This window comes from Alternaria conjuncta (genome assembly GCF_024043145.1).
Source record: "Alternaria conjuncta strain BMP 0040 chromosome Unknown scaffold_26, whole genome shotgun sequence".
In the NCBI taxonomy this organism is placed as follows: domain Eukaryota; kingdom Fungi; phylum Ascomycota; class Dothideomycetes; order Pleosporales; family Pleosporaceae; genus Alternaria; species Alternaria conjuncta.
The window spans coordinates 40,712-67,307 of NW_026250115.1; the positions used below are offsets into that span (position 1 = coordinate 40,712).

Consider the following 26,596-nt stretch of genomic DNA (forward strand, 5'->3'; position numbering starts at 1 on the left):
CGACATTCACGCAGACCCTGCATCGCCTCCCTGCAAACCTTCGCCGCCCACCCTCGCCCTCCGCCCTCCTCCTTCACCCCGCCATGGCGCCCGACGCCTCTTCCGTGCGCTCCACTGAGCGCCTCGATGCCACCATCCCCGGCGCATTCGATCCGCGCACGCCGAGCATAGCTTCCATCACCACCCACCAGACATCGCTCTCGCAGGCGTTATACGAGCGCCGCGCCGAGTACACGCGACCGCGCAACGTGCGCATCAAAGTCGGCACCTGGAACACGGGCGCGCAAAAAGGCACTGAGCAAGACGTCGGCAAGTGGTTCGTCCAGGGCAAGGGCATTGAAGAGTCGCTCGCTGGGCTCGGCGTGTCCGACCCTGGAGAGCACGCCAAGGGCAGCAGAGAGAGCATTGCCGCCCAGGAAGCACGGCATAGCACATCAGAACCGACTGTCCCCCACCGTGAATCAGTAGAGGTCCCCGGCAGAGAAGAGGTCGATATCTACGTGCTGGGCCTCCAGGAGATTGTCGACATCACTTCTGCCGCAGAAGCTCTGAGACCCTTCACCGATCCCTCCACGGCGAACAAATGGAAAGCCTCGCTGGAAGCTGTGCTGCCCAAGGGCTATCAGCTGGTATCAGAGCAGCAGCTGATTGGCCTGTGGCTCGTCATCTATGCCTCCCCAGCTGTCCTACCGCAGATCAAGAATGTTAGTACCACAAGTGTCGGCACTGGCTTGATGGGATACATGGGCAACAAGGGCGGTGTCACGACCCGCATCGTTCTGGGAGAGACAACTCGGCTCGTCTTCATAAATTCCCATCTGGCGGCTGGAGCGGACAAGTCATCTTTGGAGAGAAGAAATTGGGACGCTGCCCAGATCAACTCCCGAACACGCTTCGATCCTGTAATAGATTCCCTAGGCTCTTCGCAGAACACCGGTGAAGGTTTAGGCGACGAGGACTTTGCCTTTTGGTTTGGCGACCTGAACTATCGTCTCCATGGCATGCCAGGCGACGACGTGCGCCGCCTGCTCACCATACATACGAAAGACCTGGACAAAGAAGAAAATGCTGGTCGTACTTCGACATCTGACGACTCCGGGTATGGCTCGAAGCAATCATCTGAAGAAGCGCGCGACGCCGTTCCTATGCCGCCAGAACTCGATCCAGCCTCACTGCAAACCACCATCTCATCCCTACTACCGCACGATGAGTTGCACCAGATGATGAAGAGCGACAAGGCTTTTCATGATGGGTGGGAAGAAGGCCCTATTCGGTTCTTGCCGTCCTACAAGTACGACGTCGGCAAAGTTGGCGTCTTCGACTCAAGTGAGAAGCGTCGCTGTCCTAGTTGGTGCGATCGCATCCTCTACCGGACGCGAGCATCTAAACAGGAGTACGATACCCGAGTCAGGGAACAAGAGGCGGCACGTAAGCATGCTGAAGAGATGGAGGGGATCGACCTGCCAGGCGACTACGATGTCAACAGTGTCAAGAATGTCTTGTACGCGTACGACGAAGACAACGATGGTGACGACGACTACGATGAGAATGAAGACCCTGAGCCTGAGCCGATCAAGACTAAAGACGATCTTCAGGCTGAGATACTGCTCGAGTATTACACCACCCACATGCGTGTTCTCAGCTCCGACCACAAACCCTTGGACGCTGTCTTCAAACTACAATACGACGCCGTGATCCCTGAGCTGAAGACCGCCATTCATGCCGAAGTCGCTCGTGAGATAGACCGCCAGGAGAACGAAGGCCGCCCGTCGATTGCAGTAGTGGTAGAACGGGCGACTGGCTCTCCATCTGACGGGCGAGACAAAACAGACAGCACCTTCGAAGGTGTCGACTTCGGTGACGTCAAGTTCGCAAAGTCTACAAGACGTAACATCACCATCGCAAACACTGGTCGGGTACCAGCCACCTTCGGGTTCGCTGATCGTCCGGTGGACAAAGACCAACCTGCCGGCCCGTTCCCGCCATGGCTCTCTGTTACCTTTGACAAAGCCCAAGACAAACTTGATAAGCCAAGTCCAGACGACATCCATCAATACTTCACGCTCGCGCCTGCCGAAGTACTCAATGTCGAGCTGAAACTCAAGATTGAGAGTACCAGTTCAGTTCGCGATCTCAACGAAGGAGATGCCGTGCTTGACGAAATCCTCGTCCTCCGCGTCGAAAACGGACGTGACCACTTCCTCCCAATACGCGCGCACTGGCAACCGTCGGCACTTGCACGGTCTATCGACAAGCTGATCAAGATTCCCGAAGGCGGTATCAGAAAGCTGCAAAACCAGATACCAGCCCGTGGCGAGGTAAAATGGAGCGTGCCTAGGGAAGTATTTCGGCTGACCGAGGCGATAGAAGACCTGACGGAGCGAACCCTGGCCGAATGGGACATGACCAAGAGCGAAGGGGAGAGGGCGCCTTGGCAGGACAACGCAGGGTGGCCTTTTGTTGAAGGTCGAAGTAATGGTGGACATGACCGAGAGGACGAGCTTGCAGGGATTTATGAGGCGCTGGACTGCGATACCCCATTCGTCGACGCATTCTATCCGGAGACTCGCAGCACCGAGCGAGTCGAGATGTTAGCTGAAGCCCTCATCACTTTTCTATCCAGCCTCACAGACGGCGTGATCACCAAGAGTCTGTGGGAGAAGTTAGAAGAAGCGTTAGCCCGTCAGGAGAAGGCCTCGAAAAGTGCATCTTCCCCCTTCTTCACATCTGACGACGAGAAGATGACCATCTTGGAGGTACTAGCAACAGCACCCAACCACAACGCTACTTTCCTCCTCATTCTCTCCTTTCTCCAAAACATCGCGAACCAGATTACTGAGGTGTCGAAACCGCGCCCGGAAGATAGCAACAAGAGAGCAAGCATGGATATGAGCCTTCCGTCCAGTCCGCAAGCCAAGGTCAGAAGGAAGACGTTGAGTCGGGTGCCTGAACAGGCTATCCGCCAGCTTATCGTGAGGAACTACGCTGTTGTCTTTGCGGATTGTCTAGTCAAGTGGAAGGATGGTGGTAGAGAGAAGGAAAGGGCAGCTAGGAAAGAGAAGATGGTTGGAGTGCTTGAGTTGTTTCTGAAGCAGGACTGAGCATGCACTTGGAAGTTGATGAAGGACTAGTCATTGGAAGATGTAGTGATACCCGATCCGCCTGGTAATATCAAGCGAACTTTCCTGTTTTGCGCTCGCTATCTTCTTGTATAATGTCAACGCTTCACATATTTTCGAAGTTCGGTGGTCGATCTCTGTCGGTCAGGACAGTCCGTGGTTCTAGAAGCCGTCGGCGCACGCTATACCCCACGCAGCATAGCGCCCCCATGCACGATCCCCGGTTAGAACATTAGCGCGACCGAGATATCAAAAGTCGCGCTTCTTTAAATCGCACTTCAGCCCCCTCCACAGCCCTCGATCATCAGTTCGATAATATATGCACCACCAAAAATGTCATCTACAGCCCCCGCCTCACAGATCCACCTGCGCACACCCCCGGAGCCCGGAAAGAAACCCGCATCCCGCACCTACCTCATCTACTTCGTAACCGGCAACCCAGGCCTCGTAGAATACTACCGCACCTTCCTCACCCACCTCTACGGGCTACTAACCCACAACACGGCCTCAGACCGATCCACAGAATTCCAAGTCTACGGCCGCAGTCTCAGCGGTTTCGAAATGAACGACGCTGAGATCAAGACGATGAAATGGCGGAAACAGCCGCCGTATGGGTTGCAAGACCAGATTAGGCATTCGGAAGATGAGCTTGCGGAACTTGTGGAGGAGGTTAAGGAGAGTGGTGGTGCGAGGGATGTTAGGGTGATCTTGGTGGGGCATAGTGTGGGGAGTTATATTTGTTTGGAGATTGTTAGGAGGTTGAGGGCGCATGGGATGGTGGGGGAGGATTTTGAGACGAGGGTTGTTGGGGCGGTGGGGCTGTTTCCGACGGTGGTGGATATTGCGAGGAGTGAGAGTGGGATGAAGGCTTCTGTGAGTACTTTTTTCTTGTTGTTTTGTTGGAGATTCGAGTCGTTTTTGGGAATCATCCCCTGCGACGACCCATGCGCGAGGAGGTGCTCTTTGCTGAGAGATATCGCAACTCCAAGAGCCTGGGATGCATCTCGCTATCTGTTGAGACATGGCCCGACTGTTTTGTTGGACGCGTCCTCATACATATCTTCCCGACATACGCTAACAGTGTTGTGTAGCCATTCCTGAAGAACTCCAACTTCGCGACCTTCGCAGCTCTCTTTGTCAACTTTCTTACCATGTTCCTGCCCATTTCCATTCTGACAACCCTAATCGCAAAATTCATGGACTTCCCTACGGACGCCGCGCAGACCACCGCCGCCTTCGTCAAATCCCCCCACGGCATCCATGAAGCGCTCCACATGGCTCGCGACGAGATGTTCCAAATCGACACCGACATCTGGGACGAGGAGATCTGGGGCGCCGCCGCTTCAGAGCCCGCAACCAAGCATCCGCACCCGCGGCCCATCCTGCGCTTCTTGTTCGCGCGAAAAGACCATTGGGTTGCTGATGCGACGAGGGATGCGCTGATCCACACTCGCGGGAGGTTTAGTCGTGGGGATGGGGTGGAAGAGGTGGAGGGGCAGGGCGAGAATTGGAAACCCATTATGGAGATTGATGAGAGGGAGGGGTGGCCGCATGGGTTTTGTATTCGCCACGGGGTGCCGGTGGCGGAGAAGGTGGCGGGGTATGTTCGGGCGATTGTGGCGCAGGATATGGCGAGGAAGTAGCGACTCTTATTGGTGGGTTTCAAGAAGCATCTCACAGCATGGGGTATATGTACAGGGGCACATCAGCTGTTCGCGAGTCCAAAGAAAAACAGAATCTCTATGTTCTAGTAGATCTGACTAACATTCCATGCAAGATAGTTGGGATTGATGGAGATGCTGGGGTCATTTTGGATACGTTTTTCTTATCGAGACATGGTGTTGTGTATGCAGCAATGCGGCACAGCCCCTGCCATCATGGGTAGCAATGCATGGTTGCAAATATCATGCACGAGATCGGAAGTCATCTTCCCCGCTTTCAGCCTGTTCATTCTCAATCTCTTCTCACTCCCCAGCCTCACCGTTCACACCCTTCGCTCGCTCTCCATTTTCCCAATCGACGTCTCGCTCCGATACCAAGGATCACTTCAACGCCCTTCGCCGGCCACGCCAGCGAAGCCTTCACAATGACACGCAAACCCCACAAAACCCCGCCTCCTCAGCCATACCAATATAACGAGCTGCCTCGTGATGGGTCTTTCCGCTACATCGTTCTACACCGAGGCACCGGAAACGACCCTCTCAAATGCAGTCTAGAGACAGCGCCCTTGGCCAAGACAACATTCGAGGCTATATCCTATGTCTGGGGCAAAAGCAAGAAGAACAAGAAGATCATCTGCGACGGCCGCGTGATCAGAATCACCAAGAGTCTTTCCAATGTGCTGCGGCGACTTCGACTCCCTCATAAACGGCGTAAGCTGTGGGCTGATGGCATTTGCATCAATCAAGATGATTTGGAAGAGAAGGGGCACCAGGTAGCCATTATGGGGGATATATATCGGTCGGCGAAGTGTGTCTTGATCTACATTGGATCTGAGGACAATGGCCATGGACCACTGGCGTGCTCTTTAGTGGATGACGTCAATCGGATGATCGACGAGACTTGCAGACACATCGATACGTCGCAGGGTGCCTTTCCTCACCTCAAAGATGATGATACCCTCCATTCCGACTCTCGCTGGCATTCTATGCTCAACCTGTTCCGTCAAAGCTGGTTCAGGCGTGGTTGGGTTGTCAGAGAAGCGGCATCTGCGCATTACGGTCTAGTCCTCTGGCACAATAGCGAATTTAGCTGGGAAAAGCTGATGCGATTATACATTTGGTTGTTGATGCGTGGGAGCGGAATATACGGGAAATTCCAATTATGGGAAGGGACTGTGTGGTCCCATGCGCAGGCTTTCAGACAGAAAGAGAAGGCCATTGCTGAAACTATATGTACGGCGGACGAATGGCCCACGAGTTCTTTGTTATCACAGCTCAGCACTGGGAAAACGCTGCAGCTATCGGACGCTCGCGATAGAGTATACGCTTTCATGGAGCTCTATAATAACTCCAAGCGTGTGTTTGTTATGAACCCCGACTACCACCTAGCACCTCTAGAGGTGTATCATCAATTCGCAGTGAAATATATTCAAGAGAGAAACGACATTACCATACTGGATCATGTTTGTCACGATTACGAATGGAACAGGAAAATCGATGACATACCGTTCGTTGACATACCGTCATGGGTACCACGCTGGGATGTTCGTAGGTGGTCACTTTCGGCAAAAGGAATCCCACGCTGGCAGCGTGCCATCGCTCGTGACGGGTCCATTAATCATCCCAAAATCATAGATTCTTGTACCCTTTCCGCAAGAGGTGTTATCCTCGATAGCGTTTGGTATGCTTCAGACGTCTTCCATGGAGACGAAGAGGAGAAGTGGCAAATATTGGATGAAATCTGGGGCATGGTCGCTCAGACGCTCAACACTTCGCCTTACGGAACTTCTCACATTCTAGAGGCCTTCTTAGATTGTCTGTGCTTCGGTAGAATGGGCGGAAATGCGGAATATTGGCTTCGGGCTAGGGATGCATTCATTACACGTCGCAACGCCGACTGTCTTGACGGATCGGTAGGCCATGAAAACGAAATCGACGATGATCTATTATCTAGTGCTAAGATTGTTTGGGATTACATCCAGGGCTACGTACAAGGAAGGCGATTCATCGTTACCAGGCGCGGATACATGGGTCTGGCTCCTGATGTTACCGAGTACGACGATTCATGCGCAATCATCTTTGGTTGTTGCTTGCCCTGCATCTTGCGACAGACTTGTCGAAAGCAACAATACAAATATATCGGGTCGACTATGTTATTGGGCTCACATTCGTACAAGGGTGATGGCGAGCCCATCTTTTGGTATCCACTAGGTCACGACTACAGCAAGGAATGGGTGAATTGGGACGTCGAGGAACAAGACATCCAGCTAGTGTAAAGTAGAAGACTCCATTCTACCAGCTTGCAAGACTTTGAGATGCACAAACGCTCGCCTAACCACTAAATTGAATACACGTCTCGAGCGACATGTTAACATTATCGGTTCGGCGATAACGACACCAATCCTCCTGTCCATACGCCTTCGCCTTCCGCCCTGTGATATGTTGTCATCTGAAAGCTCTCTCTGGTGAACCAACAATGTGATCCACTATGTTCCGAGGAGTAACATCTCTGGTCTGCCTCGAAGGCGAACGTTCCAAAGTGAATGAACTAAGTGTCTCGATCGACAACTTGTGGAAAGAAACAAAGAAAATGTTGAATGCCAGTGAGCTAAGGGATGGTAATTAACTCAGCAGCTTCATTACCAGTGGGTGATGGGAGGGATGGTCTGCCAAGACGCTAGACTCGGTTGGTGCAAATGTGTTTGCGTCGACGATTTGGGATGGAGCAGGTTCATCATCTCCATTTGTCATCTCCGGAGATGTGGAGTAAAACAAAGTTCTCGAGCATGTGTACTGTACTCACGTCTCAGAATAAGCTCCTTACATCGCGAGAGGCATATGCGTACTTGCTTAGTCCGAGTTGGCTGAATGTTCATCTGTTGAATGAGCCTGCTCAATGCACTTCGAGAGAAGGGGCATCTTCAAAGTGACCAGCAGAAGGTCGTTCGTCTATCATAAGGCTCTTTTGTCCGCTGAGCGCTCTGCGATAGCCCTTGTTGAAATTTTGATCGAGCAAGTCACCGATTATGGACTAGCTCGTATACTCGTTGTATACCGACCAGAGGGCCAGATCCTGTGCCCGGACTAGCAGCCACAGGAACATGAGAATGGTGCAAGAGAGACGAAACGTTTCGAAACATACCGATACCCAGTGCGGAACCAGAGTCACTTGGATCGACGTCGACTAACAGTAATGAAGGGCTGGTAATCGAAGTAGACGCGCAACGCCGAAAGAAGGTATAAACTGTTACATTGCGACAGTTCTGGGCTTACCTATGAGCAGAATGCAGGCTTTCCAAGTAGGCAATACTCGGGAACATGAATTTGCACAATATTATATGGTTTAGAGCAGTACATACCAATGGCCATCTAGCACGTCTCCAGATCCGGAGCACAGCATGCGCAATGGCGACAACATGATGATCTATCCCGTAGGCCCAGCAGCCAGCACGGCAACTTTTCAAAAGCAGTGGACGCCGTGGAGATGGTAGAATAGCGAAGTTAAGAGACGGGATAAGATTCGAGGAGTAAGGAGATGTCATGGAAGCTGCAACCGGCGTGTTGATCTCGTAGAAGGGCTGGCTCGTCCTGATCCATGCACGACGAGCAGGCTTGCGATGATTGCAAAAGCCGCTCCCGAATTCTGTCTGCGTCGATAGCACCAATGAAGGAGTGATGTTTGTTGTGCGAAGGATCGCTGCGCCTGGGAGGCCTGAGGTTGAGGACGGAGACAAGGCGAAGTGGGGAGGTTGGCCTGTGCGTAATTGGCCAGCTCCTCCAACAATGGCGTTCGCCGTTGTAGATCTCTTCGCTTCAGCCTGCACCCTTTTGTTTCGTTGCTATTCTGATAATTCAGTTCAACCAGTCAAGCCGATGGGAAAATCCTGACGTTTGACCAATCACGTTATTTCCGCATGTTTGAAGGCCTGTAAACGGTAGCCTCCCGCTGCGCCTGCGCCAGTAATGTTCGCTTGAACTACGGTGGCTATGTATCAGCCGCAGGCACACGCCAAAGCTCACAACAGTGATGCGCAAACCACTTGCGAGATCGGCGGAAGCTAATACAGTGCACCGAACGGATGGAGTGAGATCACGGTGTCGCTGAGGGCTTAGTTGTGAACGAGCACAACCTTGAAGACATGCCTTCAGTTGGCAAATGTCCAGAGTCCTGGCAAGTCATCGAATATCGACCAACATTGGGGGAAACGTAACCTACATGCTCTGCTGCTTGACACGGTTCGGTGGACAGCTGTGTTATGGCATCCGAAACAAGACCTGGTCGTTCACGGGTACCATGTGCGCTGACGTCCTCGGAGAGGCAGTGGGATATGTTGACCGCATAATGCTCAACCTGGACCCTTTCAGCATGAACGTCTTATTTGTGTATGTTACCCCGTCCGTGTATGACGTCCATGTCTAACAGGAGTCAGTGACTGCATTGCGCCCACCATGTCACTTACTCTCGTGACCGCCGACATCTATTGCTCGTTCGGACGCAACATCGTAGTCAACGGGGCCGATTATCCGAGGGTAAAAGCCAATCTTTGAGGGTAGGTCTTCGTCGCACGCGATACGCTCGCTCTTGTCCTACAAGTTCTTGGTGGTGGTATGGCCGCAACTGCAGGAGACAAGGACAGCTCAAGTACGGGAGTCAAGATTATAATCGCTGGTCTGATATCCCAAATCATCACCCTGACTCTTTTCCTGACTCTTTGGGGGCGAATTCCCTCTCCGTCTGCGGCATGCGAAGATCTCAAGCAGCTTGCCATGCACCCAGCCACCATTGTACATCCAGCTTCGTTGGACAAAGAACATCATCTGTTTCCAGTGGAGCCTTCTTGTTGCAACTGTGCTCATCTGTGTGCGCTGCATATACCGTGTCGCTGAGCTCTGAACCGGTTTCGGCGGAGATCTGGCTGACCACGAAGCTACATTCATGGTCTTAGAAGGGCCAATGATAGTCCTTGCAGTTGTAGCATTGACAGTGTTTCGTCCCGATCGAGTGTTTTCAGACCTCTGGACACCTGCTGGTAAGGGCTTTAGGTCGATGGGAAAGCTTACTCATGATAATGCCAGCACAGACCATCTTGCTGAACAAGAGTGGAACAATACGGCGTACCAGCGTGTCGAACGACCCGAAAATGTCGCTTGAAGCGGACCAAATACCTAGTAGACTATGGGCATGTGGCTTTGCGTCGAGAAGCTGAAGACGGAATGACAGTCACGTCCTGTGGCAGCCCTTGTGGCGCTGTAGTAGGACTTTGCGTATCATCAGTTTCCGTCAAATTCCATGCTTTTCTCAACAAATGCACTGTTCATCGAAGTCACTTTTCCTTATACCGTTCCGGTTTAGCGTTTCAAAATCGACTCGGCCCCTGCGCAGATATACCTATTAGATGTATAAGAGCTGCCTGGACCTTGAGATCCCTGGAGCCGCAGCTGGAAATGCCTGGAACCAAATCGTGGCTGTGTTGTCTTGATCCTGTGACAACTGCATCTAGCGGTCAACCGGGTGAAAGGACTTTGATGTCGGTCGTCGTCTCGAGAGCTAGCAGAGGCATTCATGAACCTTAAGCGGATCACACCTGCCTCATAATGATCAATAAGTTCGCGATCGTTGTAAAGGCAGGAAGCGGACAGCCGGATTGGTATCAAGCCAGCTACGTAGGAACGAGAGGTCGATGCTTGCCGCTCAGACCCACGAGGAGCGGATGCCCCCGACAGGCCATTCTTCGGCATCCGAGGCTTTGCGCGCATGTACTTTACGTCGGAGAGCGATTGCCTCGCTCGGGCCCTGATGAGGTCGTCGGTGGTGCGGAGAGCAGTGTGCACCGACGTTGCAGAAGCGGCGCGCCGATGGCATGGTCTTTGGGTGAAATCCCGATTGAAGGGAAACTCAAGCTGGGGATGTGGCTGAGTGATCCTCACCGTCGTCGCTAAAGTATGCACCTTTCCTCTTTCGGCTGGCTCGCCGGCTTTCACCCTTTCTTTCAAGCTCGCCCTTCCTGTACCTCGCCAACAACAATGACCAAGACTCGCCAACCGTAGCCGTTCCCGGCGAGAGACGACTCAAGTCCATAAACGTTCTTCTGGCTATCGCGAACAATTCCTTGTCGACGTGCGCCGTGCCATGTGCTCCATGCGTCTCCAAGCGCTGTGCCGCACGTCTGCGCTGAATAGCCCCATCCTTCTAGCCTTACGGGTACTACGCCCAGGTGGTGGCGCGCCTTCTCCTGTCAGCGTTTGGGAAACTGGAAGTCAACATGTTGTTTCATGACCACATCCGTTCCATCTCGCCAAATTCGCGCTAGCTAACGTTGTGGTGACCTAAATCGGGGACTTACACGGCCTCATCTGCAGCCCAGCCTGCATGAAGTCAGCCTCTTGATGTGCATTCTCATCATGGCGAGCAAGGCGGAGCCTCACCTGCGTGCACCGTATGCTTGCAGAGTTTCAGACGCGATGCTGGACAAGGTACCGTGCCTCTGGCGCTTCTGTCTCTTGTTTATGCTTCACCTCCCCTTGTCCATTTACTTCGATGTAGGCCCATTGTTCAGTACATATTTTCTCTCTGGGTCAAACGCGATATAACAATCCTCGGTGGAGCCCAGCCCGCAACACCCGTCTGGTACGGTTGTAATTCTCTTTCCAGAGTCACGGCACACATATTTAACACATTCTACGTACTGTTACCGACGCGATCGGCCGTGCAGCGCATCACTATGGACGCAGACAGACGGCTCGCCAAAGCTCTCGAGGCCGCCAACGACGCTCTCCAACATCTTTCAATAACCGCGGACTTCGGAAGTCTAGACTGCACACATATCGACCGACTCCTTGGGCGGGTAGTCGACCTACCAACCGAGGGAAACCAGAGGAACAGCAGGCGGAATTTGCTTGTCATCCGACAGTGGATGATTAGTGAAGGCCCCGGCGTTGTGCTTCTCGAAGTCCTGGGTCAGTTATATTGGCGGTTGGGCGAGCTCAATAGCAACCAGTTCGAAAAGTTCAAAGCAGCACTTCAGCAACGACAGCCATACGTTACTTTGGTGAAAGACGCGAACGCAGTAGCGCTGGTGATTCAGCGCATTCGATACATTCAGAGATCGAAGGCGGACGCTTGTCAAGACTTTCTGTCCGAGTTGTCGGATCTTATCGGCGCTAAAGGTATGCGTTTCACCGTGAAAGTATCAAACGTAGCTTGCTAATTTGAGCAGTCGATTCACCAATGCTAACTGTAGAAGCTTTACAGATATGCTCACGTAGTCCGACGCGATCTGTCCGTTCTCGTGACAGCATATCTTCACAGGAGACAGGACCCGCAAGTCTCATCAAGTATTTCCCACTTAGCACGGTCCCCGCTGCCGCAGATATGGAAAACTTCCTCATCGACTTCTATGTCAGGGGCATCTGCCCGGGTCGCACCGTTGCATCGCAGACGAATGTGTACACGTCGTTATTACAGGTTGCGGATACTTGCTTAAGCACACGCTACGCTATCCTCAGTCTCTCAGCATCATACCTCTGCGAACAGATGCCGAAAGACAAGGATACCTATCACCAAGCGGAACTGTATTACTCGACGCAAGCACTTCAAGCTCTAGCATCACAAATCAGCGATGGCCATCACTATAACGGTGCCCTGGCTACTAGCATGCTACTGATGCACCACGGCCTGATCAATCAAGACGACTCCCTAATGTGCTGGTCATGTCACGCTAATGTGCTCGATGCGATTCCCCCGGAAGCAATCACCCACAACTCTGACACCGTCATGTTCTTGCACGCTCAGCTCATCTTGGCACGTACCGCACGAACTTCTCACCAGTTAAGCAACACTCGGCAGCATGCGTTCGAGACCACGAACTGGTTGGATAGTATATCGCCAAGCGAATCTTCCAGGACTTCGACTACTCTGGGAGTCTCACCTCAGTTGCTCTTCCTCATTTCATCCATAACATCCCTTCCGACGGGCCCATACAGACTAAACAAACTCATGTACGCCCAAGCACAAGAGAAACAGCTTCAAGATCTAAAGCAGTGGAGTTCAGAGCCAGATGGGCCAGAGAAAGAAATCCTACTCGCCACAGCAGAAGCCTTTCGCCTCGCCGCGCTCATCTACCTGCGCTGTCGCGTCTACGGGTAAGCATCTTATATAGTCTAAAGCTTTCACATTTTGACATGTCTCCAGGTTCACAAGATTCCACTCCTCCATCCTCGAGCTCTCCGACGCACTCCATACTCTCCTCCTTTCGCTACCAGTGAAAGGTCCACTATACACCGCCATCTACCCCGTCTGGCCCTTCTTTATCGCTGCAGTCACAGCAAACTCAGACAAGCGCGACCGCCTATACCAGCGCGTCGTACCAATACGAGAGGGCGACAAGAACACACTCCCACCCGTGCTCAGGCGTATCAGTGGTATGCGCACCTGGCTTGCAAATCAGGACGCGGCATGCCAGCGCGACGACGGATGGTGGGACGAAATGCTTAGTCCCAAGTCTAGCACCATCGCATTGAGCCCGCATCTGCTGTGCTTGGGTTGACCAGCTGCCAAACCCGCCGCGACCAGTCCCTCGCACTTTCCCAAGTCCCTCAAGCTACCCTTTCTTCCATTCTAGAAGTCGCAGTCAAGATCCCATCTCTTTCTGATCTCTTACGTCATATATCCTAATTGGATGCATCTTAGCGAGTCATCATCCTCCTGTCATTTCGGCACATCTCAGGCATTTCTGCAAGCATACCATCATCGATCACTCAACGTCGAGTCACCCTACCGCGTCTAGATCTCAATTCAATCAGTATTCGCAGAAGCAGTCTCTTCTTTTTCCCACAACCTACAGTTTCTATTCCCCGGTTGCCCACACAGCGCTCTGGCACCATAGAAGGAAGAGCGTGAATCCCATTCTTTCCGCGTCCCGTCTCTGTCACCCATTCTCTCTACTATTGCAGACCCATATTCGCCATCGTATCCTTAGATCAAACCAGCACCATGAGTTCTAGCTGCGCGGATGCAGCAACACATCCATATCAGGAGAAGATAGACGTGACCAAACGCAGTCGTAGACCCAAACTGTAACTCTGCTCACTTTGTCTTGACTGGTGTGGGTATAGAGAGCCACCCTGGATATGCATTACCGGTTGTCAGATGTTCCCAAGTCTGTTGTAGCCTGCAAAAGCAGTTTGATTTCGCTACTAAGGGACATTAGGTGGAGACGTTGATGAGGTGGGATCAGGTGTAGTGTTCATGGCACGTGACGAATGGTCAGCCATGTTGCGACATTGGTGGCCAGCCAAGCACGAAAGAAAAAGAGCTCGCATTGAAGTTTTATGACATTGCCATTGAATCTATCAGTATCCACATGTACTCCCAAAGGATTTAATTACGAAGAGCCCTAAATATTGCGCCTGGATGCTTAAGATTGCCAGACCGTGTGATATCGCTACGCTGTGGAACATTGAAAAGGACAAACATGACAAGTTGCCTGGCACGCACGCATATCGGGCCCGAAGCGAAGGACTTGGTATTGTAGTTGAGCAATGAACCTCACTCCTCCAAATTCCATAATCTTTGAGCACCGTTTGTAGACTTTGGAGGCAGATGTATCACTCGTAGGGTGCTTGATTTGGCGCTCTGAAAGACGGACGAGAAGGCGAATAGCGGATGGAGTAGTTACATGGGATGTATAGAGGCAAATTCCGTAGCGACCAGAGGGTACAGATGACCAGACTGATATTGCCCAAGCGAATGACGCCTTCCTAGGTTTCGTGGTATGTCGTCGATCGTTCGGTAAGGACGGAAGCCGAGAAGTTTGGGTATAGCTGGGAAAATGTACATGAAAAGGGTATCGAAGTCCAGAAGCATGAAACAGCTCGCCATTACTCTTGTGGCTCTAACCGGAAGAACTCTTCATGCTGTAGTGGTGTGCCCAGTAGGGGTTTAGTGGCCGCCGTTCTTCCTGAAGTTAAGCAACTGAGATAGGCTCGCTAGGCTGCATCCGCTCTTGAGGAAGTCGTGGCTGATCAGCTCTCCGGCACTCGCTCGGGACTTTACGTCGACGCAAAGGCAGACCGACAAGAAAGCCTTGAGCTCCTTCGAGAGCTTGTCTGGCTTCTTGAGACGAGGAGTGCCATTGGTGGCAATGAGATACAAAGCCTTGAGCGGTTCCTCATTCAGGTACGGTGGTTCAGACTCGATCATCTCAATGGCCATGATACCCAAAGACCAGATATCGACCTTGTTGCCATACTCTTTTTGCTTGACGACTTCAGGGGCCATCCAGTATGGAGTTCCAACCATAGTCGCACGCTTGCTGCGCTGCTCGGTGAGCTTCGCACTGAAACCAAAGTCGGCTGTTAAAGGTTAGCAAGCTGTCGATGGAGGTTACGTGGCGGGAACATACTGATCTTGACATTGCCACGGCCATCGAGCAAGACATTGTCACTCTTGATGTCTCGGTGGATGATGTTCAAGTTATGAAGGTACTCAAGTCCCTTGCAGGTCTGATGATTGTCAGTGTAGATTCCCGAAAGTCCATGCTACATAGCTTACCTCGAAGCAAATCGTCGCGATCTGGTCTTCGCTAATGGAAGGGTTGTTGTCAATGATGTCGGTCAAAGCACCTCCCTCCATGAACTCCATGACGACCCAGAGCTCGGACTGCTCCTCTTGCAAGAACGCGTCCAAGAAGTTGACGATGTTGGGGTGTTTGCTGTCCTTCATGACGATAATCTCGTTTACGATAAGTTCTTTGCGTGGCTGGTTGCGGAGATCCATTTGCTTGATAGCGACCTGTGCACGTGGGCCATTTTCTTGCATAACCCTTCGGGCCATGGGCGAAGTGGCACCTTCACGGATGCGAGCAACATACACGGAACCACTAGCACCTTGACCAATCTTCTTTTGCTTGTTGTACGAGTCCAGTGGCCGTTCTTTGGATACGACCTCCCGGAGCTTCGCCATGACCTCGCCTTCGGACATGCTGGACATGCGCACATCCTTCCGTGCTGGCTCCTCCTTGGGCTTAGCAGTAAGGGCCTGCTCGGCCTTCTTCACTGCATCACTGACAGGAGCATTCTGAGGCTTAGCAACGTTCAACGGCTTGGGTGCAGCACCTGGCTGGTATTGCTTTTGCTGTTGGTTTTGACCATTAGCAACCCTGGGAACCTGGCCACTCGAATTCTTCGAGGCCATGGGTGGTCGTTGCTGAGTTGACTGCGCTTTGGAAGGAGATGTGCTGTAGCCACCATTCTGTTGCTGAGGTGCAGAAGGTGCTGGACGCTGTGCGACTGGCTGCCGCGGGGGCTGCTGCTGTGGGCCTCTTGCACCGGGAGTGGATGGCGCAGGGCGGCTGGGGTTGTACCTCTGGCCTGACGGGCTCTGATCTCGCGAATAGCCGCCTCCGCCAATTTCTTGTTTCGCCGCTGGAGTAACCTTCTTTGGAATATCGTTCTCCCAATCAGCTTCAGCTTCAGCCTGCAGCCTTTGTTGGTGCTCGTACTCCTGCCTCTGCCGCTGGAGTTCGCGTTCGCGCTGTGCCCTGACCTGGTCCTCTTGCCTCCTCCTGTCCTGTTCGTAGCGATCTTGTTCGTAGCGATCCTGTTCGTAGCGGTTTTGTTGCTGCGAAGCCGAGTTTTGTTGACCGCCATAGCCTTGACTGTAGCTGTCTTTTCGCTGATAATTGCCAGGCGGTGCAGGGCGCGGAGGCGCAACAGAATTGCCGCTGCCACCGTATCCAAGCTGTTTCTCCATTCCAGCATTTGTTGGCGGGGTCGGAGTGAGACTCGGGTATTGCTGAGGGTCCTCGGAGCGCTTGACAAGCTTTTCGGTGTAGAACTCTAAAACTTCCAGAACAGCCTTGGGGTTTTTCGCGTAGTCGTCCTTAGTCAGAGCGGATGCAGTGAGAAGCTTCTCCCATTCTACCGGCAGACCGACGAACGCTCCGCTGTTAGGGTCGAAGCCTACGTGAACTCTGTGGGTGAAGTTGGTAGGGTTGCTGACACCGCCCATGCTGGGACAGCGCTGGTAGATGCTGTCGATCCACGAGTAGACGTCATCGTCAGTCTCGACCTTGCATGTAATGATCTTTGTAGGGCCATCGCGGGGCGGGGACGAGCCCTTGCTGGTGTTGGCAGCCTTGGTGATTTCAAAGGACAAAGGCTGCGTGTCTGATCGCTCCACGCCGAGGATGTCTCGCAGTTGAATCGTGGTTGATGCTTTGGAGGCATTAGGGCTCTTGAAAAAGTTCAGCTCGAATTCGCGCAGTACCAGCCACCGCTCAGCCCAAATCATACTTCTGAACACGTTTGCATCCTTGACCTTGACCATGCCCTCTTTGACTGTGGCCGTTGTCGAGACGCTTCTCTCGGACTGTGTGCGTACAAGCGACATTTGCGAGCCGTTGTTGAAACCAGGCGACTGCATACTCCGGCCGACCATGTTGCCCGGCATGTTGGGGTTGGTGTCGGGGAAGAGGTTGGTCCTGGTGGATGATTGCGGTGCTTGGATGGGTGGTTTTGGTGCTGCACGGGTGTTCTCGAAATGTCCATTGGGATACATGCTGGAGCAATGTGGTCAGCGGCCGGTCTCGCGAGTGGCAGTCTGATTGAAACGGGGCAGGTGACGCTGCTGCCGTTTGGGGTTGAAAAGCGGTGTTTGGAGCAGCCAGACGACAGCTGAGGAAGGAGCGCCAGGGGACTCACATGGGCAGACTATCGTTGTAGCAACAACAGTCGAATTATACAATAGCTACAATAGCTTCGTGAGTCGTTCACTGCCTCTGGTGCGGCCAGGCAGTCGAGGGGTGAGTGTGGTGAATAGCGGGGGACCCGTGCTCAATGGAGTGAGCAGGTAAGTGGCGGGGCGATGTTGAGCGAGGTCTGGGTCAACTCTCACTGAGACAGAGGGCGCTGGGGTGGTGTCGAGGACGCAGCGTCCGGAGATGGGGGTCGCGTCGAGTAAGCAGCAATGCGAGGGTCGGGCTGCAGCAGAGCGGGATACCAGTCCTGATCCTGAAAGCGAGCGGGCGCTGCTGCCAATCCAAATCGCAAAGCGTCGCGCCGAGTCGTCTTCAGCGAGGATGCCACATTCGAAAACTGCACACGCAGGGTAAATAGGAGAAGCTGGCAGGCTGCGGGCAAGAGCGCAGTCGTGTCTGGTGCACGCAGTCGTGGTAGGGCCTGGAGTGGAACCCTTTCTCCTGGCACCATTGGCTTTGGGCACTGGCGCGCTAGCATCCGGCACGGAACTTTCTCTCACGTGCGCTCGACTCCTCTTCGGACGTCGAGCCTGAAAGGAACGCGATGTGCACTCATTGGCTGTTGCCACTCGCGAAGCGGATGACTACCAGCGGCATGAGTCTACTACAGACGTTTCATCAGCAGACAGGCGCGACAACGGCAAAGGGTCCGGCTTGATCGCCCGGCGGTTGCAAGTACACCATCTTGTTCAGCGTTTCAGAAGAAGGCAAATTGACGTCTGAAACCCTTCTGGCTGGCCGCCAAAACCTTCCACAGCCTCCACCGGTGCATATTTAGAAACCGTGCCGCTCGCGACGTCGGTGGCTGCTTGCCTGCTTGTGCAAAAGAAGGGTACTCTACCAAACTATGGGATTTCACGTTGTGTCAAATGTCATTGACGTTCGTCTGCATTTTTTTCAGTTCGCACTATGCATCCATTGCAGCTGCGCACAAGGTCCCCCGTATATATGGGAAGGTATCGCGACGGCAACCACTATACATCATGTCCTATTGTTTCACGTCCCACGGCGCTCGATACACCGAGTACAAATCAGCATGTTTCAACCGTCTGTTGGATGATGCCCGCCTCCGACCCCACCATTACAGCCGCTATCCCTGTCGCGACACCCGGCGATGCACGTCATGACAACAGGGGCACATGTGCACAAAGTGAACAGTTTGCAGCAAAAGTCGAGCGCACTGAACCTGCCCGGGCATGTAGCGACCGCATTTCGATAGCTTTGGTTTACTCCGGAGATTAGTCTATTCTACACCCCAAACGCCCAAAACGTCCCTGCCCGCGCCCTCCTGTTCCTTGTTCTTGCGCGCTTGGAGTGCTTTTACCCTGCGAACGGATAGTCCAACAGCCAGAGGACCCAGGATAGTGCACAGAACGATGGCCCAAGTCACGACAAGAAATATGTCGGTTGGCTCGCCTGAAGTCTCTCCAAAGACGCCCTGGGACTCGGCGACACCGGAAATTAGGAAGCCAATCTCTCCACGAGCGCACATTGCAAAGGCGAGGATCAGTGGCGGGTGCAGCGAAAAGGGCTTTGGTGGATTGGGCGAAGATCGGGCCTCGCTTTCGGTACTACTTGGTGAAGTTGTCGGGCGGCTTCGCGATGGGGTAGCTCTTGCCTGCGTTGTAGTGATTCCTTCTTGCGCGGGAGGTGCGCCGCCGCTCTTTCCCCACAGGTGAGGCACCGAAGGCAGGCGCACCTTGGACAGAATTCTGCGGGGCGCTTTTTTGCCTGGGGATATAGAAAACCGAACGAGCCAGAAACCACACACAAGCTTTGCGAAGGTCATGAGAACAGCGTAGACGATGCCTCGCCAGACTATCGCGCCCCTGAACATACGTGTGATGGGTATCGAGAATCCGATGGATGCGAAGAAGAACGGTTGTAGGATCTTCGACACTGCGGGATGGTAGTACTGCTCGTAGATGGCTGCACCACCGGTCGCAACCACATGCTCTTCACTCTCCATGTCGGTGGGTCGAGACGGAACTGCTCCTTGATTTTGGTCTGCTGTGGTCTTTGACGCATCGGGAGACGAGCCTTCTGAGCTCTCAAGCATTGGACCGACAGTTGCCTGTCTTTTCTCATCTACTGCATTTGTAGCTGGAAAGCTTGTAGGATGGGGCACGTCAGAGTCCCACCAACTAATGCTAGCTCCCGCGATATACGCAGCGAACAGATTTGATGTGCCCGCATATGTAGCTCCCGCGACAAGAGCAATGAGAACCAGCGTGTGGATCACGAAGGCTGTTTGTGTTCGCTGTAGCAAGGCACTCAGATGTGCGCCCGGGTGAGCTTCGCGGTACGCGTTCAGCCATGCGGTCGAAGGCTTCGCGACGAAGAGACAGACAAGAGGTGCGATAATCGCAAAAGCAATCGAAACGAAGACTGGGCGAACGACTGTTACCCAGCTGAAGTGGTCGCCACCTAAGTTGGAGATGACTTGCACCATGACTAGTCCCACGACGTCGTCCATCATAGCGGCGCTTGTGAGAACAACGCCTAGGCGGGTGGTAGCCAAGCCACTCGACCCGAGAACCGTGAAGGTTGTGCCCAGGCTGGTGGAGCATAGAGCAGCGCCAGCGGCGAAAGCTTGTACTGGGCTAGCATCCAGTAAGCCTTGCAGAGTGTACGAGAGCCCGATAGGAACTAGAATTCCCGTGAGTGCGACGCCAGAAGATAGAAGCAGATTTGCCTTCAGTGATTGGAACGAAGTAGAAAGCCCGCCTGGCGAGCGTTAGTCAATGCCACAGATATGGGTTGGGTTGGGCGATGCAGCGCATGCAGACCTTCATAGACAAGCAGTATCAACCCCAGATAGCCTAGTTGCACGACCGTCTCTTCTAAGCTCTCGGATAGCCACTTCGCACCTGGCGTGCCCCATGCAATGCCAACCAAAACCTGGCCCAGCAGACCGCAGTACAGCACCCTGTCGAGAGCAGCATTGACGACGTTAAGGAGGAGGAGGAAAGACGTGAGCACGAGAATGACAACGATGCCCGGCTCGTGATATGGCAGCGACGCGGCATCTTGAGACGCGTCTACAGCCATGATGCAGGCAAGAGCGATGGAGGACCAATATGGCGTGTGTGGCGCCTGCTATACCCGGCGCGGTGCAGCCACGAGGCAAGTGAATGCGAGTAGATAGATGGCTAGATACACGCGCTACTCCAAGGGTATCTTGGGCATTGTCTCTCTGTCTCAGCAAGCATTGGACGAAGAGACTGTTGGCCGAGGCTTAGTCTTATCTAGATTATAGTAGTTACATAGGTAGATGCCTATTAGTAAGAATATATCTTAGCAAATCTTATCTCTAAACACCTAGCTATATCTACTTATATATAAAAAGACTTAATTACTAGCTACCTCTAACTTCTTCTTCTACATTAAATATACTACTATAAGCTAAGCTACTACTATATTTAAATTAGTCTACGCCTACGTTGCTAAAGCCTTTTTAGCTAAAAAGAAAAATCTAGACTAACTACTTAATAATTATATATATAAGATAGTAAGTATATTCTTCTTCTACCTAAATTTACTAATAAATAAAAGCTATATCTACTTAGCCTATAAAGTCTATACTTACCTATTATCTAATAGGCTTATAGAACTAAACTATACTTTTATAAATCTCTATTACCTATTCTTTTGCGTACACGCTTAATATAAGATATATACTACTTACTAAAACCTTATACTTAGCTACTTTATAGGCAACGCTACCTAATAAGATAAGAATAAGTACACTTAGTAGAAAGATATAGCTAATACTCTATTTTAGCTACACTAGTACAGAATTATTAAGAATAGACTAAACTGCTAGTAATTACTATAGAGTTATATTAGCATATAATAGAATAAATATAATCTAATAGGGGCTAAGGGCCCTGCAACTCTTTGCCAGTATAGACCAGATATCGCGTGTCGTCGCAGCCAGCCAACCAGAGGCGACTCGGGCGCCCAAGGCTGTGTGGATCCAGGGGCCCCGCTACTGGGACAGGGGTGCAGCGACAGCCGAAGCCGCGCCCGCAGTCAGCCATTCATTGTTTTGGGCCAGGACTCTGGAAAACACGCCCGAGTAGTCGCCAGCTAGCATCCCGTATCCACCCAAATATATTCCTACCTGCATGCGCCCAGTCCGAGTGAGAGGCCTGATGCACACTGATCATGGCGCCGCTTGAACAGCAATGGGTCAAGGTCCAGCAGAAGACATTCACCAAGTGGTACGCTGCAACCCCCGCCGCCGCCCCGGCCCCGACACTACTACTCACACCGCTGCAGGCTGAACAGCAAGCTCAAGATCCGCGAAGTCGAGATCAAGGACCTCATCATCGACCTCTCGGACGGTGTACGTGCCCCGCTTGGCCCCCAACATGGCCTCTCCCCGCATCACGTCCTAACGCCCCCTAGATCATACTCATACACCTCCTCGAGATCCTCAGCAACGAATCCCTCGGCCGCTATGCCTCCCGGCCCAAGCTGCGCGTGCAGAAGTTTGAGAACGTCAACAAGTCGCTCGACTTCATCCGGAGTCGGAGGATCCAGCTTACCAATACCGGTGCCGAAGATGTCGTCGACGGCAACAGCAAGATCATCCTGGGTCTGATATGGACCCTCATTCTGCGCTTCACCATCAGCGACATCAACGAAGAGGGTCTCAGTGCCAAGGAGGGTCTGCTGCTGTGGTGTCAGCGGAAGACGGCCTGCTACGATGAGGTCGAAGTCCGTGACTTCTCTACGAGCTGGAACGACGGACTGGCATTGTAGGTGGAGCACTCTTTGGTGGGAGACTGGGCTAACAACAGACAGCTGCGCCCTGCTCGACATCCACCGTCCCGATCTCATCGATTACGACAGCCTAGACAAGAGCGACCACCGCGGCAACATGCAGCTTGCATTCGACATCGCCTCCAAAGAGATTGGTATCCCCGACCTGCTGGATGTGGAGGACGTGTGCGACGTCGCGAAGCCCGACGAGCGTTCACTCATGACATACATTGCCTACTGGTTCCACGCCTTCTCGCAGATGGAGCGCGTGGAGAATGCTGGGCGGCGAGTCGAGAAATTCGTCGCGAATATGCAGGGAGCCTGGCAGATGCAGAACGACTTCGAGCGACGCATGCGCGAGCTGCTGGACCAGATCGCCAAGCAGCGCACACAATGGGAGGAGGCCAAGTTCGACGGAACATACGCAGACGCTAGGAACCAGTCGACCGAGTTCACCGCCTGGAAGCGCAAGAGCAAGCGAACATGGGTAGCCGAGAAGTCAGACCTCGTGGGACTACTAGGGAATATAAGGACGAAGTTGGCCACATACCGGTTGCGACCGTACGATCCGCCCGCGGAGCTCAGCCTCGAAGCACTGGACACTGCCTGGACGGGGTTGATGAAGGCCGAGAGACAACGCTCCCAGGTCATCAACGAGACAATCAGAGACATCAAGAACGCTCTGCGGAAATCCTTCGCAGACAAAGCAAACGACTTTGCCCTGGCCCTCAACACACTCTCTACATCGATATCAGCGTTGGAAGGCGATGTTGAGGACCAGCTAGAGCACACAAAGGAGATCAGCAAGTCGCTTGCACCCCTGGACGAATACCTGAACCTCATAGCATCCATCGACGAGCAATGCGCCGAAGCGAACATCGAGGAGAACGACTTCACAACATACACATACGACGAGCTAGAATACGAGCTGGGCTTGGTCCGCAGTTCAGTATCGAAGAAGCTTGCCTTTTTAGAGAACCAGATGGTGGCACGTAACATGACCAACCTCACCCCAATACAGCTTGAAGAGTTTGAATCAGTATTCAGGCATTTTGACCGCGATGTATCGAATTCGTTAGCAGAATTGGAGTTCTCTGCCGCATTGGCTAGTTTGGGCTTGGTATACGACGAAGAAGAAATGCACGAGAGATTCCGCGAAACTAGTGGTGGCAAAGACTATGTTACATTCGAGCAGTTTATCCGATTCATGGTGGACGAAACCGAGGATCAAAATACCGCGGAGCAAGTCTTTGAGTCTTTCAAAGAGGTCGCCGACGGCAAGGTCAGTCTATACCCACCTCTTTCCCTCATTTCTCCATGTATCACCAGCTACTAACATTTCACCAGCCATACGTGACCGAACTCGACCTCCGCCACTCCCTCGTCCCCGACGAAGTCATCGACGACCTCCTCTCCACCATGCCCGAGCACAAAGGCCCAGATATGGCAGAAGACCGCGACATACCCAAATTCGACTACATCACATACATGCAGCGGTACATGGGCGCCGACCGCGCCAACGGCACCGCTCCCGAGCCGGAGGTCAACGGCGAGTAGAACACGACCGATCTCGAGCATAGGGTTCTTCTTACCCCGGCGTTTGTATAGCCAGCCGTCTGGGAACCAACACAAGAGTTTGGATAGGATAATAGCATGGATTGGATATTGAGGATCGCTCAGCGGTGTATCGTTTGGTAGATTCTTTTTCTTATAGTTCTTTTGCATAGTCAGTGGCTGGTTTTGGAGTCATGAGTCCCGCTGTTGAGTTGGTTATTGAGGTGGTATACACGGCTAGGATGGAGGATATGGATGAATTGGAATTGAATGGATTGGTTAGGCTCTTTGGAGTAAGGCGCCCGACTTGTTGCATGTTTGACGTTGATACCACGCAGATAGCTGAAGAATTATTGAAATTAGTCGTAATCATGAAGTTGGCTGCTGGGGATGTTTGAGGTGTTGAGGGTGAAGGGTGGGGCTGCTGTATGCTATGACAATTGCATGGAACCGGAACCCTCGATCTTCTGCCGCTTCGCGTTTACCTCCTTTGACCACTCAGCAAAATGGACGCTATGTCCTGGTGTCGCCAGATCGCGATAGACGGCGAAATAAGGTGCTACAATGTAGAGGTTGACATATTCTTGACGGTTCTCTTCCCTCATCCAGGCATCGTGAACCATAGCACCATAAGTACCCAAAGCCATCAACACCAGGTTCAGAAAATGATCCTCGGAAGCAGGAGGCGTGCAATACTTTTCTGTAAATATGCCAGTGCTAACAAGCATGTGCTTGAACTGAGCCAGCGTAGGCTGACCCGCCAATGCCTTGACCAATGCATTGTGAGCGAATTCCTGGAGATGTTTGATATTCCAGTCATATGCTAGCTTGAAGATATCGAGGTGAACGTGAGCGAGGCACACATCGGAAGGAATAGCTTCAACGGAAGCGTCGGATGTAGGGTCCAAGTACATGAGCTTGTGGCGGTCGAGAGGAGCGATGATGCGGTAAGCCTTGTGATGACGAAAGAAGTCCACCATGGCATCGATAGCGTACGCAGGCCAGTCTTCCATAACAAAGATCTGCTTCTATTTTCACACGTTAGAATCAATCCACTTGAAGTCGTGCGTGGACCCCTAAACCAGATGAACTCAAACACTTACATGCTTCTCAATCAGACCCCGCATGATGGGTGAGTAGGTGGCGGCGACCTGCGCATGGCACTTCCATAGGCTTCTGCCAGGACCAGCGATGGGAAATTTCTGTGGCAAGGACTTGGCCAAGTCGGCCAGGCAGCTATGCAAGTTAGTTTTCGATCGTGAACAGAATGAGAAACACATACGAGTTGGTGATTTCGTGATCCGAACGCAAGTCTGACTTGCTGATCTCTCTGTGGTATCCAAGTTTGGCTAGGACCTTGTGGAATCCGCCACGAATAAACGTCTTGATCTTCTGCGCCTCTGGACTGATAATATCCTCGTTATCGACGTCTTCGCCTTTGCGCTTGGTCCCGCGGGCTTCGGTGGGCAGTGAAGTCGCCATTGTTAGTATCGGCAGTGCGCGCAGTTCCTTCGCAGGGTCAGTGAAGAGGCAAGGCAAAAGCGAGATAGTCAGAATTATCAAGGCAGGCGCCAAGATATATAAACATAGTGGGGCTCGGTGTAGAGGTGCGGGAGTGAGTGAGAGCAAACGCTCGGGTGCGCCTATCGTAAAGCGTTGCCAGGTGAACGTGGACAGCAAAGCCGTGTATATAGCGGATGGCAATACATGTAGGTTGAAATTCTGTAAAACTCCATCGTCAGTTTGCAGGCTTTGACAATGTTCCACCGGAAGGATGGCTGAGTCGTACGCAACACATCGAGCTCCATGTATTTTTGCTTCCCAACTTTCGCGCCTGTTCGATCCCGTGTACTAATGTTCTTTTTTGAACATGTGTTTCTTTACATTGCAGCAAGACAAGGCAAGCTAAGCTGCATTCTAAGACTACAACTGCGTTTTAAAGACATCTATTCTGTACTACAATTGCATTACTGTATTTACGCAGCTAAGGCCTGTAGTATTATTTTAGTTAGAGAATGCGATGCGGTATACTAGTCTAGGATACGCTAACAAGATGTTATAACTAGAGAGATAACATAGATAAGAGAAGCAATGTCTTTACTAAGCACGAACCGAGAAAGAAGTGAGGTGTCTGCCTTTTGATCTAGTGTTTCTGCTCGATAGCATTGCGGTGTGGTTACAGCAGAGAAGAGTCGCAGACTTATAACTTATTATGTCTGAGGGCTGTGTAAACGATCCGGAAAGTGAAATTCCAAGAAGTGAGAAAAGGAAGAGACTGAATCCAAAGACATTGATTGGATTGAGATCTAGGTAGAGGTGTTAGTTCGAGGCTGGGATAGAACGATGGGGTGGCGTTGTTTCGGTCTCTTTTTGCGTCGGTGTGTAGGTGTGGGCGGAGTTAGAGGCAGAGTGAAGGTAAAGGCGAAGATAAGACGGCAAGAGCGTCCAGCTTTGATTTGTTCTGGAAAAGTAGAACGTGTCTGATAGTAGTTGTATCTTCATCGCTCTATCAAATTAGCGCTTGATCTCTTAATACCTTTCTTGTTCTACTGCCGCGCACAACTTGTGGTTTGATGTCCACACTTACCTTGACCTCGAGTTCCTTGCGCGTCGCTGCCTAGCCTTCCGCGAGTGGGGTTAGCGTCAGTCTGTGCTCCCCAATCTGGCTACGAGCAGTTGCTCTTCTCCTACCAAATACTCTCCATCCTACTCCCCCACTACGAGTCAATGGGAT

The 26,596-nt window shown here is 52.3% G+C and overlaps 6 protein-coding genes across 6 annotated transcripts; 4 read left to right on the forward strand and 2 right to left on the reverse strand.

Moving 5' to 3' along the window:
- Positions 1 to 83: 83 nt before the first annotated feature.
- J4E85_010747 (uncharacterized protein) lies at positions 84 to 3,101 on the forward strand (the record flags this gene model as incomplete). The annotated part of the gene is made up of 1 exon (XM_051474953.1): positions 84 to 3,101. One exon carries the CDS (start codon positions 84 to 86, stop codon positions 3,099 to 3,101), a length of 3,018 nt encoding a protein of 1,005 aa, XP_051321170.1.
- Positions 3,102 to 3,452: 351 nt separating this feature from the next.
- Positions 3,453 to 4,762, forward strand: J4E85_010748 (uncharacterized protein; the record flags this gene model as incomplete). The annotated part of the gene is made up of 2 exons (XM_051474954.1): positions 3,453 to 3,821; positions 4,211 to 4,762. 2 exons carry the CDS (start codon positions 3,453 to 3,455, stop codon positions 4,760 to 4,762), a joined length of 921 nt encoding a protein of 306 aa, XP_051321171.1.
- Positions 4,763 to 11,502: 6,740 nt separating this feature from the next.
- J4E85_010749 (uncharacterized protein) lies at positions 11,503 to 13,326 on the forward strand (the record flags this gene model as incomplete). Its single annotated transcript, XM_051474955.1, has 3 exons — positions 11,503 to 11,947; positions 12,097 to 12,922; positions 12,972 to 13,326. 3 exons carry the CDS (start codon positions 11,503 to 11,505, stop codon positions 13,324 to 13,326), a joined length of 1,626 nt encoding a protein of 541 aa, XP_051321172.1.
- A 5,455-nt stretch (positions 13,327 to 18,781) lies between these two features.
- J4E85_010750 (uncharacterized protein) lies at positions 18,782 to 20,589 on the reverse strand (the record flags this gene model as incomplete). Its single annotated transcript, XM_051474956.1, has 2 exons — positions 18,782 to 20,265; positions 20,328 to 20,589. The coding sequence occupies 2 exons, from the start codon at positions 20,587 to 20,589 to the stop codon at positions 18,782 to 18,784; spliced, it is 1,746 nt and encodes a 581-aa protein (XP_051321173.1).
- Positions 20,590 to 21,708: 1,119 nt separating this feature from the next.
- Positions 21,709 to 23,865, forward strand: J4E85_010751 (uncharacterized protein; the record flags this gene model as incomplete). The annotated part of the gene is made up of 5 exons (XM_051474957.1): positions 21,709 to 21,764; positions 21,823 to 21,889; positions 21,952 to 22,304; positions 22,351 to 23,590; positions 23,656 to 23,865. The coding sequence occupies 5 exons, from the start codon at positions 21,709 to 21,711 to the stop codon at positions 23,863 to 23,865; spliced, it is 1,926 nt and encodes a 641-aa protein (XP_051321174.1).
- A 428-nt stretch (positions 23,866 to 24,293) lies between these two features.
- On the reverse strand, positions 24,294 to 25,344 carry J4E85_010752 (uncharacterized protein; the record flags this gene model as incomplete). Its single annotated transcript, XM_051474958.1, has 3 exons — positions 24,294 to 24,890; positions 24,966 to 25,098; positions 25,145 to 25,344. 3 exons carry the CDS (start codon positions 25,342 to 25,344, stop codon positions 24,294 to 24,296), a joined length of 930 nt encoding a protein of 309 aa, XP_051321175.1.
- Between the last annotated feature and the right edge of the window lie 1,252 nt (positions 25,345 to 26,596).